The 13,000-nt window shown below is 36.9% G+C and overlaps 1 protein-coding gene across 4 annotated transcripts in view; it reads left to right on the forward strand.

Annotated features, from left to right (window-relative positions):
- Positions 1–79: 79 nt before the first annotated feature.
- Positions 80–13,000, forward strand: part of LOC107041878 (protein FAM13A) — a 24,421-nt gene continuing 11,500 nt past the window's right edge. Inside the window, exons 1-5 of one of the 4 annotated variants that reach the window (XM_015262686.1) lie at positions 80–293; positions 1,839–2,547; positions 2,631–2,765; positions 3,376–3,766; positions 4,899–5,142. In XM_015262686.1, the coding sequence (XP_015118172.1) occupies positions 2,664–2,765; positions 3,376–3,766; positions 4,899–5,142 (737 nt within the window). In that variant the 5' untranslated portion in view covers positions 80–293; positions 1,839–2,547; positions 2,631–2,663. Of the gene's footprint in view, positions 294–1,838; positions 2,548–2,630; positions 2,766–3,375; positions 3,767–4,898; positions 5,143–6,723; positions 6,731–7,419; positions 7,497–7,595; positions 7,689–13,000 lie in introns of those variants that run through there. The other 3 variants (XM_015262701.1, XM_015262698.1, XM_015262695.2) reach the window with 3 other exon arrangements.

Raw genomic sequence — 13,000 nt, forward strand, 5'->3', positions numbered from 1 at the left:
TCTCGTTGAAGACACATGCGCGTCATGCGCATAAGACTGGAAAAATAGTCAATTTTCTCTTGGCACGGTCTACGTCGCCGAAGACCAGTCGAAGACGCTTGCACGTCTGTGGTCCGGGATAATTAAGAAAACAAACGTCATTTCCGTTTATAAACAGAAACGGGTGAATAACATTCATTATCCCGAGGGTATTTTTTCAAGTGATTGTTGCTGAGGGTTGTCGTGCCGCATGTGGAGGTTTACGTGAATCACTGAAGTGATAGTTTTGGCATGAGTGGAGACGGAGAGCCCAGGTATTCCCATTTTCCTCAAAAATTATTACCCCATAAATTTCGAGAAGCTAAGCCCCAAATTTTTTAAAATCGAAATCGATCAGTCGAAAAAATTTAACTTGCTGTCTGCACTTCATCCATTTTTCCTTTTTTCTTGTATTTGTTTACAATGTCTTTGCAATGACCTCCCAACCCTCCAATTGCGTCGCAGAAAAACCCGAATCGCGGACGATTGAACCGAAGATGTGATGACTCCCCCCCGGAATGTCATCATCATCTCCGTAAAGTTGCATTGAAAGTTGAATGAAAGTAAAAGTGCGGAGTGACATTCCACTTAAAAACGAGAAATCTGAAATTGCAGTGGATGTCAGCATGAAGCCTTGCGAATGTTCCAGTATCTTCGCGAGTCTGCTCGAGGGAATTGATTCAATTTCACTGTTAATTTGTTGACTCATCAGTATCCCTTCGCAACGCACTTTACTAACGATCGAAAGCTAATTCAATTCGGCTTAATTCATTTATTCAAGGCTTCAGGCTGCTGCCCATCGAAGCCTGCTGGAAGAAAAAACGTGAAAATAGTTGTTAATGAATACCAAATCATTAGTAGACATTTGAATCTGTCGACATGTAGATTTTTAAATATCACGAGAAGAATTTCATGGATACGTACGAGAACATTTAATAAAAAATCGGCATCGGAAGGAATTCTACTAAAAAAATTTATTGCACAAATTTTATTGAAAAGATATTTTTATTCCGCAGATATTTGTTTATAGAAAACAATATATAGACATTAATTTTACTATAAAACTCATTCTATTGAGATTACTATTATAAAAATTCTGGATCAAGATTTTTTTTCTTGAATTTTATTATAAAATTAAAATTCCCGAAAATTTGTGCCCAAGAATTTTCGCAGAAAAATCAAAATCTATTGCTTTTTTTCGATAAATATCTCTTAATAAAATGACAGGTTAAATAAATAAAATTGCATAATTATTAATAGAATTGACGTTAAACAATGTATAATTTTTTAATAGAATTCCAAGCGAACTTCAGTAGGATTTTGCAAAAAAAGCGCTAGGTTTAATGAATTTTCATAATTTTCACATAACCGCGGATGAAAAAATTTAAAAGAAAACCCTAACGAATTCGCTAGACCATTCTATTGGATTTCTATTAAAAGTTTAACTATTCGTTTTCGGCCGAATCTGAAAAACCGAAAAGAATTCGATTTTTCTAAACAACTTATTCCCTTGAGATATTTTCCATACAATTTCCTCGGCCCAAATTTTCCAAGTTTTTTGTTTGATTTTCTTGATGAGAAGAAAAGAAAAATAGAACAAAAACAATTTGCGCCGAGGAAATTCTACAGAAAATATCTGAAGAGCCTGAGTTACACAGAAAAATCGGATTCTATTGGCTTTTGCTCAGCAGAAATCCACCAGAATTTCCTACCGAATTCGCCAGCTTTTTCAGTGAAATTTTTTCGTGCGTGAAGCCTCGGGCCGAAAAGAATGTCCAAAAATACAATCACTACAACCAAAAACAAATGGACTGTTCCAGGAAATTGATAAGTACATCGAGGCGGTTGATGTAAACCGGAGAAGGATGCGAGGGCAGGGAAGAAAATTGTCTTGGTGACCGGGTGGTAGGTGTCCCTTGATTAGTGGGGGTTGAAGGCTGTCAAGCTGAATTGCTAAAAACTCCAAAGTAGGTCAGTGAGAGAGTAGTAGATCAGCACAAAGTCGGCTGTACCCTCGATGCTTACTCTACGCCTGGTGTCTACGCACTTTTTGAAGCAGCCATAGGGTGTTATCCGTCGCCTCGGAAGCGATAAAAAAAAATATTGTCGATATAATGTGTCGTGATAGAGACATGAACCACGAGCACTTGTTAATAGCCAACAATTATCACCTGGATCGATGAGCTATTGATTTTTATCGATCTAATTACACTGAACTGAGTGGATAAAACATCGAGTTGTTAACAGGATTACTTGGAAAAGTCGTCGGTAATCTTGTAAAGTATTCCTCTGTAATCCAATTTAGGGAGAATTCACTGTTCTCACGATTAGTTTTGCCGGTGTTTTGGTACCTCGATGTATTGTCATCCTGTGACTATTGGACGATATCGATATTTTTCGAAGTGAATTGTCGTTGTTTCGGGAAAATTTCACTCGGGAAAATTTCAATTTTGCTAACTGCCGTTGAACACGGCTCACGGATCGCTTGTGATATACTTCAATCTGTGGAGAGCTGCGAAAGAGTGCATTGTGAGTATCAACGTCGTCGTGGCAGTATTTATAGATCAGGATTATGGGTGGAATATGGAATTTAAATTTCTGTGATTGCTCAGTGCGGCAGTGGGTCGCGGTGCAGACGGACTGGGATGAGACGCCCGCAGCAGGAAGTACATCAACATCAAAGTCATTGTCAGGGATCTCCGCCCGAGAGTCCGATTGAACCGCGTCAACGGAACACCAACGTCAAGGCAATTTATTTTATTCATTCATTTATTCAGTTATTTATTTATGTATTCAATTAGCCATTCATTATTTATTTATCTCAATTTTTTAATTGATTTAATTTTTTTTGATTGCTTTGGTTTGTAGTTTCTGTATTTCTATGGATACAGTGTTGGAAAAAAATTTATTTTCATATCTCCAGGGATGAAAAAATTTAATAGAAAAACTCGTCAAAGTCAAGGCTATTTATTTTATTCATTTATTAATTTATTTATCTATGTATTCAATTAGTCATTCATTATTTATTTGTCTCAATTTTTTGATGATTTTAATTTATTTTAATTGCTCAAGAAAATCAAACGAAAAAACTTGAAAAATTTAAGCCGAGGAAATTCTATAGAGAATATCTCAATGGAATAAGTTATATAGAAAAATTGAATTCTATTGACTCTTTCTACTGAATATTTTCTACTGAACATTTCAATAGAATCGGCCAAAAACTAATAGAACAGTTCAATAGAAATTCAATAGAATTTTCTAAAGAATTCGATAGGTTTTTCTATTAAATTTTTTCGTCCGTGTATGATAGAGCTATCTCCCCCTGAACTGATAAAATTGGTTTATCGTCTGCAACAGGACGAGTCGCGATTGGCGCGTGTGAAACGCGTGCTGACAGGTTCCCTCCTCGGTCGCGGTATCAGCAGTGCCGAGTCTAAACGGGTGTTCGGGGCTCGACTGGAGCTTGTTGACTCCTACCTGGACACTGGTGTTCCCTACGTGGTGCATCGGCTCTGCGGGTACATCGAGCATCACGGCTTCCAGAGCGCGTCGGTCTTTCGTCTCTCGGGGGGCAGTCCTCGGTTGACTGAGCGGCTCAGGGCGGCTTTCGAGAGACGGGGCGATGCCGATCTCGAGGGGGCAGCATGCCCCTCAACTGCGGCCACTATGCTGAGGCAGTACCTCAAGGAACTGCCACAGCCACTCGTTCCCTCCTCCCTCGTTGCTCAGCTCATTCATATCCACGGCCGTAAGTCATTTTATTTTTCCATCAAAAAAATCGAAATCGTTTTTGTTTTTTTCATTTTTCATTTGCGCACGGAGGGAAATGTTCAATAAAAATTATGTATCTTTTACGTAATTCCGGAGCGAAATGTGGTTGTAGGACATTTTACGGAACTGTCGTGTAATTTTTACATAAAATCACGGAATTTTTCCAGAGCGTTCCGTAATTTTTACGGATCTCCTGGGAAAAATTACGATCGTCAATTAAATTTTCTGAGCCGATTCCGTAATCAGTGAGCGAACTGGGAGGTCCGTATTTTTTACTGAACATTTTTCTCCGTGTGCATCAATTTATTTCACTTTGAGGATATCCGAGGACTTTGGCTATTTTTTCTCCAGCGAAATACTTCTCTAGTTTTGTTGTCGAATGTCAGAGCTTTCATTTGAGCCACATTTTGCAACAATTTTATTATTTAAAGTTTCCAGGTTTGAATTTGAGGCTTGATATTGAACCGTTAGAAAACATTTTAAGAATCTTAAGAATAAAAAATAAAAAACAAATTCTTAGAAACATTTTAAGCATTTTAAGAATAAAAAAAATTATGAAGTTTGCTTTTGGACGGCGATTAATGAAATAAGTTAAAAAGTGCAATTTTTAAAAATTAGGAGCAGTATTTATAAATAATTTATAAACAATCACTTTTCCATTATAAAAATTATTTATTCGCAATCGTACAAATTTATTCAGATTCAGAATTTTACCAGAAGTCGATTTCATGCCTAAAAAAAATTTTCTGAAAGTTTAAACAATCTCAATTATTTATTTACAAACAACGAATGTTTTAAAAAATAATAATTCCGTGCAAAGTGGAATGACACTGCTGGAAAATTACTGTTTACATTTTTGACTTCACGAAATTTCAACATCTTCATTCAATTGAATATAATTTTTAATTTTCATAATGACTTTGAATATTCAAGCTGTTATTAAAATATCAATGATAACTCAACATGAAAAACTGCCATGACTAAATGACTCTGACTGCTAAAACTATTAATTGAATTCAATTCATTACGCAGCTATTTTTCAAATTGACAAAAAATTTAAACTGTTTTTTCACTAGTTTTAGTTGTAAATGAATGAAATCTTCTCCTAGAATATCACTCGAATAATCGAGAGACCTGGATAGAACGGACACACCAGCTTCTGCTGAGTCTCCCCCCATCGCACTATCGCCTCTTCGGGTACTTGGCGAATTACCTCAGCAAGTATGAAGCTCGCCACGGCAGAAGCTCCGGTGTTTGCGGGGTATTTGCACCGGTTGTACTACCCCACGTACCACCAGCCACCACTCTCCTCCGGGACATCCTCGCCGAGGCAGCCAAGCTGTTCCCAGGCTGGTGAGTACTCCGTAATATTTTCATTTAAAAACATCAATTTGACTTTGTTCATCAATTAATTTATTGAGGAAACTTCACAGTTTCGTATTTTCGATTTGGAAATTTGGGGAAATAGATAATTGACGCCTTTAAAACATTTTCCGAAAAATTTTTTTTTGAAACATTCAACAATTGTTTAAACTTTTGGAAATTTTTTTTTTCTTGTGAAATTTCAAAGCTGAAGAAATTTGTTATCATTTGTTATCATTCATCTCATTTATCTAATTTTTCAAAAAATTACATTTCTTTTAACATTCACCAATTGTTCAAATTTTTGGCAATCTAATTTTTTTACTCGTTAAATTCAAAATGTTAAATAAAAAAATTTGTTATCATCTCAAAAAAATATTTTTAGGAAGGGAAACGCAATGTTTATGAATAAATAACGAAAAAATGTCGTTTCATCTAATTTCGCAAAAAACAACATGTCTTTCAACATTCACGAATTCTATAAACTTTTCGTTATCTTATTATTCTTTTTAAAACTGCTGCAATTCACTACCATTTTGAAAAAATATCTTTGATGGAAATCTGATTATTTAAGAATCAATTAAGAAAACGTGCTATCTTCGAAGATTACAATCCATCAGAAATGAAGCCTTCGAACTTCAAATAATCAAATCAGTGCGATTTGCAGAGTGTGCGGTAACCTAGGGTCAAACGTAGCTACAACCAAAGCTCTGTTATTTAATGACAAATTTAAAAAATGCTTTGTTTCTCTAAATAGTAGAAAATGTTTGTATTAATTCTTTTTGAGAGGCGAATAAATTAACAAAGGGGATTCTGACGATAAATAATTTCAAACTAAAAATAAAATGAAAGTGCAAGGGACATCCACAAATATTTGCGCTTCATTTTCCGTCCAATTTCGTCTCTGTCATTATTTTGTCCCTCCCACCATCACCGATCAAGATCAAATTCAAGATCGATTTATCTCTCCCCTCGCTTTATCGAAATGAAATTCAATACGTTACTCGAGCCTATTAATCGTCATAACATCGTCCATACCGGCGCTCCGTCCGGAATGATGCCCCATAAATACCGATTGCGTAACGCGATCAAGCATTACTCAATACTCTACACTGCATAATTCCGATTACAACTAAAAAATCGGCGTGCCGAAACCACAGAATGCCCCCTCCTGACGCAACTTTCCTGTGACGCTCGTCTTCCATTTATACATGGATGATACACAACTCGCGATCCATAAGATTTCCGCGCACCTAAATAAACCTACCCAAGTTGCGCTTACGTGCAGCCAGACACGATATGATCCTATAAATGGCTTATTCACACATTCGGATTTATTTTTGTAACAAAATGAGTTTTCCAATTTTCGAGGGGAATACTGCGTAGATCGCGCCTGGCACGGATCCATCCATAATTTTGCGCGAGCTTATCATGAGATCGGTTTATTTTTTAATAACGGAAATTTATTTTGCCGGGAGACGTTCTTGAGAGCGACGTTGGAACTGCAGAATCGGCGGAATTTTTAATAAATCAATGAATCGATTGGTGAATAATAGATGACCCTATTTTGTTTGGAGACGTGAGTTTTTTTAAAAGATTGACATAATTTTGCGCGAGTTTATCATGAGACTGATTTATTTTTTAATAACGAAAATTTATTTTGCCGGGAGGCATTCTTGAGAGCGACGTTGGAACTGCAGAATCGGCGGAATTTTTAATAAATCAATGAATCGATTGGTGAATAATAGATGACCCTATTTTGTTTGGAGACGTGAGTTTTTTGAAAAGATTGACATAATTTGCGCGAGTTTATCATAAGATTGGCTTATTTTTTAATAACGAAAATTTATTTTGCCGGGTGGCATTCTTGAGAGCGACGTTGCAACTGCCGAATCGGCGGAATTTTTAATAAATCAATGAATCGATTGGTGAATAACAGATGAACCTATTTTGTTTGGAGACGTGAGTTTTTTGAAAAGATTGACATAATTTGCGCGAGTTTATCATGAGACTGATTTATTTTTTAATAAAGAAAATTTATTTTGCCGGGAGACGTTCTTGAGAGCGACGTTGGAACTGCAGAATCGGCGGAATTTTTAATAAATCAATGAATCGATTGGTGAATAACAGATGAACCTATTTTGTTTGGAGACGTGAGTTTTTTGAAAAGATTGACATAATTTTGCGCGAGTTTATCATGAGATTGGCTCATTTTTTAATAACGAAAATTTATTTTGACGGGAAGAATTCTTAAGAGCGACGTTGCAACTGCCGAATCGGCGGAATTTTTAATAAATCAATGAATCGATTGGTGAATAACAGATGACCCTATTTTGTTTGGAGACGTGAGTTTTTTTAAAAGATTGACATAATTTTGCGCGAGCTTATCATGAGATTGGCTCATTTTTTAATAACGAAAATTTATTTTGACGGGAAGAATTCTTGAGAGCGACGTTGGAACTGCAGAATCGGTGGAATTTTTAATAAATCAATGAATCGATTGGTGAATAACAGATGAACCTATTTTGTTTGGAGACGTGAGTTTTTTGAAAATATTGACATAATTTTGCGCGAGTTTATCATGAGATTGGCTTATTTTTTAATAACGAAAATTTATTTGGACGGGAAGAATTCTTAAGAGTGACGTTGCAACTGCCGAATTGGCGGAATTTTGAATAAATTAATGAATCGTTTGGTGAAATTTTTATGGGTGGGTTTTTTAGTTATTCCATTTTTTAATTCTGTATTTTTGTTGATTTGTGAATCACAGATGAACCAATTTCATTTGAAGACATGAGTTTTTTGAAAATATTGACATAATTTTGCGCGAGTTTATCATGAGATTGGCTTATTTTTTAATAACGAAAATTTATTTTGACGGGAAGAATTCTTAAGAGTGACGTTGCAACTGCCGAATCGGCGGAATTTTGAATAAATTAATGAATCGTTTGGTGAAATTTTAATGTGTGGGTTTTTTAGTTATTCCATTTTTTAATTCTGTATTTTTGTTGATTTGTGAATAACACATGAACCAAATCAACAAAAATACAGAACCTATTTTATTTGAAAGACGTGATTTTTTTAACAATATTGACATGTTTGCGTAGATCCCGGCTGACAAGATTCTATTCATAATTTTACACACATTTATCACGAGACTGGTTTATTTTTTAATGACGAAACTTTATTTTGGCGGGAGGTATTCTTGAGAGCAACTTTGAGGAACAACAAAATCACCGAAAATTTGAATAAATCAATCAATCGTTCGCTGAAATTTTAAGTTCCGGGTTTTTCAGTTAATCCATTTTTTAATTCTATATTTTTGTCGACTGGTGAATAGCAGATGAGTCAATTCCATTGGAGAAATACCGGTTTGTCCAAAATATTGACATGCTTGCGTATGAATGTATTAAGTTCTACAAATTATATATCATTTTAATAAACACCTCTCCATAAAAACAAAAAAATATCCCTAAAATAAACAATTAAAACCGGCGACCGCCAAAAATATCTGAAATAAATCAACACTCCCCCTTCAAGTAGTAATAACAAATGAGTTTCTGACTCGTTCGATTGTCTATTTCAGAACGAAAACAATGACACGGAAGACAGAATTCCCTCGATATTTTCGTCAATCGCTACATGACGAACAGTACACGTAACTTCCAGCCAAAATCTATTTTCTGCTGTAATGACCCACGAGCGCCCAATGTCAAGCGCAACCCCCCACTGTCAACCCTCCCACGTGCTACTATAATGACAAAATAATTCATGACAATCGCAGCTGGAATCAGTCCTCCTGAATGTCGAGGGAGATAAACGCTGATATCTGAACGTGCGTCCTCGAATTTCAGCGAGTGGCTGTCCTTGGGTTTTAAAAGTCACGAGGGATTCCTTTCGCAAATTTTCCCTTCCGACTCGGAATTTACGACTCCGAATAAACAAACAAAAATCAAGGGGATAAAAAGGTTTAATCGTTCGGGGCACAACCGGTTTTCCTCACACAGTAAATTCCGAGATGTCAGTAATCATCAATTACTGCATTATTGGGTCAGTGATTACGAATCGAAGATCCTGGAATGGGGAATAGGTACCCTCGAGGTTTAAAAATCACCATGGATTCCTCTCTGAAATTTTCCTTCCGACTTGGACTTTACGACTCCGAATGAACAAACAAAAATCAAGGGGATAAAAAGGTTTAGGGGATAAAAAGGTTTCGTTCGGGGCACAACCGGTTTTCCTCACACAATAAATTCCGAGATGTCAGTAATCTTTAATTGCTGCATTATTGGGTCAGTGATTACTAATTGAAGATCCTGGAACGGGGAATAGGTGCCCTCGAGGTTTAAAAATCACCATGGATTCCTCTCTGAAATTTTCCTTCCGACTTGGACTTTACGACTCCGAATGAACAAACAAAAATCAAGGGGATAAAAGGGTTCAATCGGCCGGGGCACAACCGGTTTTCCTTACGCATTAAATTCCGTGTGTCATGCAATTGTACAATTTCATGTCACGTGGATGTGTCAATAATTATCGATGGCTGTATTATTGGGTCAATGACTATGAATTCATGACCCTGAAGTGGGAAAGATCCAGGAATGGAGAATGAGAGTGACAATTATGATTGTGCAGTGCTGATGCGACTGTTGTTGGTAACAGCAGGGTCAATCCTTGAACGTGCACGGCCCTGGCATGCAATTTACGTGGATGCACTGGCTGATCGTCTTCCAATGCGATATTTCCAACGCTCCTCCTTATATTTCAGGGTAAATGACGATCGATAATGCCATTTTTCCTGTCGCAATAGCAACAAACCGTTCAATAATAAGTATATCGTTATCGAGTGGGTAACATAAATATTGGAGTAACGGGAGAGCGCAGGGGAGCGGATGTTTCTCGGTGTGTTTCCGGGACTGGGCTTATGAGCGATTTAATATTTGTTAAATAAATAGGAGGAGTGGGGCAAAATGGAGTTGAGAACAGGGACATTAAGCAGCTGTTGGGGAAGTATTGAATTAATTGGAGGAATTGAATTGCGACGCTTATTGGTTTTTTCACCTTTTGGAGAGTTGAATTTTTTATCGTTAATTACAGGGTTTTTTTATTTTAAAATGAGATGTGATCCGCTTGAATCGGAGCATTCAGCCGGAGATTAATGATTTATGAAAGTTTATCTACCTTATCTTCGCGTATTTTATTTTCAGTGAAATAAATACAGTGGGAAATACTGAAATTATGCAATTGTTGAGGAATTATTAAATTTATTTACAGGCTGAAAAAATCCACCTAGTCTTTTACCTGCTAGGGAATTAAATTTTTAGTCGTACATTTCAAGAGATCGGTCGAGTAAAATTCAAACATTTTTTCGCTTGAATTGGCGCATTTAATCCGGAGATGTTAATGATTTATGAAATTTCATTTACCTTACCTTCGCGTATTTTATTTTTACTATTGAAGTTTTGGCGCAGCTCTGTAAAATTTATAAAGCACATGTGGTGGGGCAAAATGGACATTTTGTTTTTCATTTTCAAACTTGAAAATGAGCCTGATTCGTTCCCATCGGACCATTTAGTCGGGAGATATAAATCGTAAAGTTCATTTTTCTTAATCTTCTCTTATTTTTACTGTTATTTATATTTAAAAAAATTTTCATTGAAATCAACATTTAGACGTGACAAATGCTAGAAAATTCTCGAGGACTTTATACCGTTCTGAGCCTTTCTTCATTCTAAAATCTTCCACGAATTCCCAGAGGGACGGACATCTTAAGTTACATTTTTTAACAATCCCTCTAAAATCCATAGAAATACCGAATTTCCATGAGTATTTTCTCACCAAATTCTAAAATAAAATTAATTCGTTCTGACGGAATACTCCGAGAACAACCCTGGCCTCAAGTCGAACTCCCAAAAATCTCTCCTAAATAAAAACAGTGAAGAATCTCGGTTTTCCTCCGAATCCCGAACAAAAAAAGAAAGTGCATTTCACCGGGTACCCAACGGGCCCTCCACCGTCCCTGAACCCCTGCCCATTCACCACCACAATACGTATACCTGGGGGCCCAAGTTCAAATAGTATATCTCGGAATTTCACCGGTTTCGCGGCTGGGATGCGCTTATTAGATAGAGAAAATTGTGTAACTCGTGAATACAACGACTCTGGGGGCGCAGGAACGTCGCTACGCCTAGTGTTATACCATTTGCGGTGGATACTGAGTTGTCGTCGGCATTTGCCCGTCAGTGTGCATCGGGCAACTGACAAATGCGGTGCGTGACACAGCGGGTTTTAAAATTGAAAACGCGTTTCCGGGTTTTTTATCGCGAAATTAAATCAACGAGTTCCGGAATTTCGCAATTTATTGGTGAAGAGTGGACGGGCCCCTGGTGCATTACAGAGTTGACGTTGACTTTGGGATAAAGACGAGTAGTTTGATAAATGTATCATCGAAACATTCACGGGTTTCTCATCATCTCAGTGGTCAATCATTGGAAAAGAAAGTTGATCTTTATGATCACATAGGGGAATAGTTCTCTATCCAGAGACGTGGCGAGGTATCGCGTGCACTCGTGCAGTCATACATATGTAAGTTCACTACTGGAGATTCCACGGTTGACTAGTAATTGCAGTGCCAAAGAGAGCATGCAGATTTCTGAAATGGGGGTATCGAGATTTATGCCTGTCTTGGACAATGATGAGCGATGGAGGCTTACGGCGAGAGAGGCCATTCTGCCGGCCGGTGATTTTCCATAGGCACACTGACAGAAAAACGGCGAAGTTCTCGAACAAGTCTTAGGGGAGGGTGGGGTAAAATGGACACTTTGGACTTTTTTCTAACTGTTCATAACTCAGAAACAAATTTATCTATTGAGCTCAGTTTAGGCTCGTCACACAGGGAAAGAATTGTTCTTTGTATTGAAAAAAAATATATTGAATTTCATCAACATTTCAACTCGTCATTAACATTAAAAAAAACAGTCAAGTGCCCGTTTTACCCCGACCTCCCCTACTTCTGCCGAGAAAATAGTTTTTTGAAAATGATCGAAAAAGAATTTTTTTTGCGCCAAACATGCAGAGAGTGCGCCGGAGTGGAAAATTTTTGTCGCAAAAATTGATTTTGTAGTTAAAAAAAAATTGCATTCTCTGTACAGGCAAGAAATGTCATTTCTAGCACTACTCCTTCGTTATTCGATACTCCCATACGTATTTTGCTCCCGAAAAATCTTTGTTTTATGCGGAACGAGGGATTGCAGTTTTTCATTTCGACTGTCGAATAATCACTGACAAGAAATGAACCCCTAAATGAAACAATAATAATGATATGATAGGAGTCTTGTAACTTGGGGATAAAATATTTGTTGATAAATTGTCCTCTGTATGAGATATTTTTGAGAGAAAAACGACAATGTTCTCAAACAAGTTTTACTTGTGCCGAGAAAATAGTTTTTTGAAAATTATCGAAAAAGAATTTTTTTGCGCCAAACATGCAGAGAGCGCGCCGGAGTGGAAAATTTTTGTCGCAAAAATCGATTTAGTAGTTAAAAAAAAATTGGATTCTCTGCACGGGAAAGAAATAGCATTTCTAGCACTACTCCTTCGTTATTCGATACTCCCATACGTATTTTGCTCCCGAAAAATCTTTGTTTTATGCGGACCGAGGGACTGTAGTTTTTCATTTCGACTGTCGAATAATCACAGACAAGAAATGAACCCTTAAATGAAACAATAATAATGATATGATAGGAGTCTTGTAACTTGGGGAGAAAATATTTGTTGATAGATTGTCCTCTGTATGAGATATTTTCATCCTGAAAAGGCACCGTCTGGTGTGAATTATCCGCCTCTTGAG

Source organism: Diachasma alloeum, unplaced genomic scaffold, assembly GCF_001412515.2.
Source record: "Diachasma alloeum isolate Michigan unplaced genomic scaffold, Dall2.0 Dall_scaffold_00179, whole genome shotgun sequence".
NCBI classification, from domain to species: Eukaryota; Metazoa; Arthropoda; class Insecta; order Hymenoptera; family Braconidae; genus Diachasma; species Diachasma alloeum.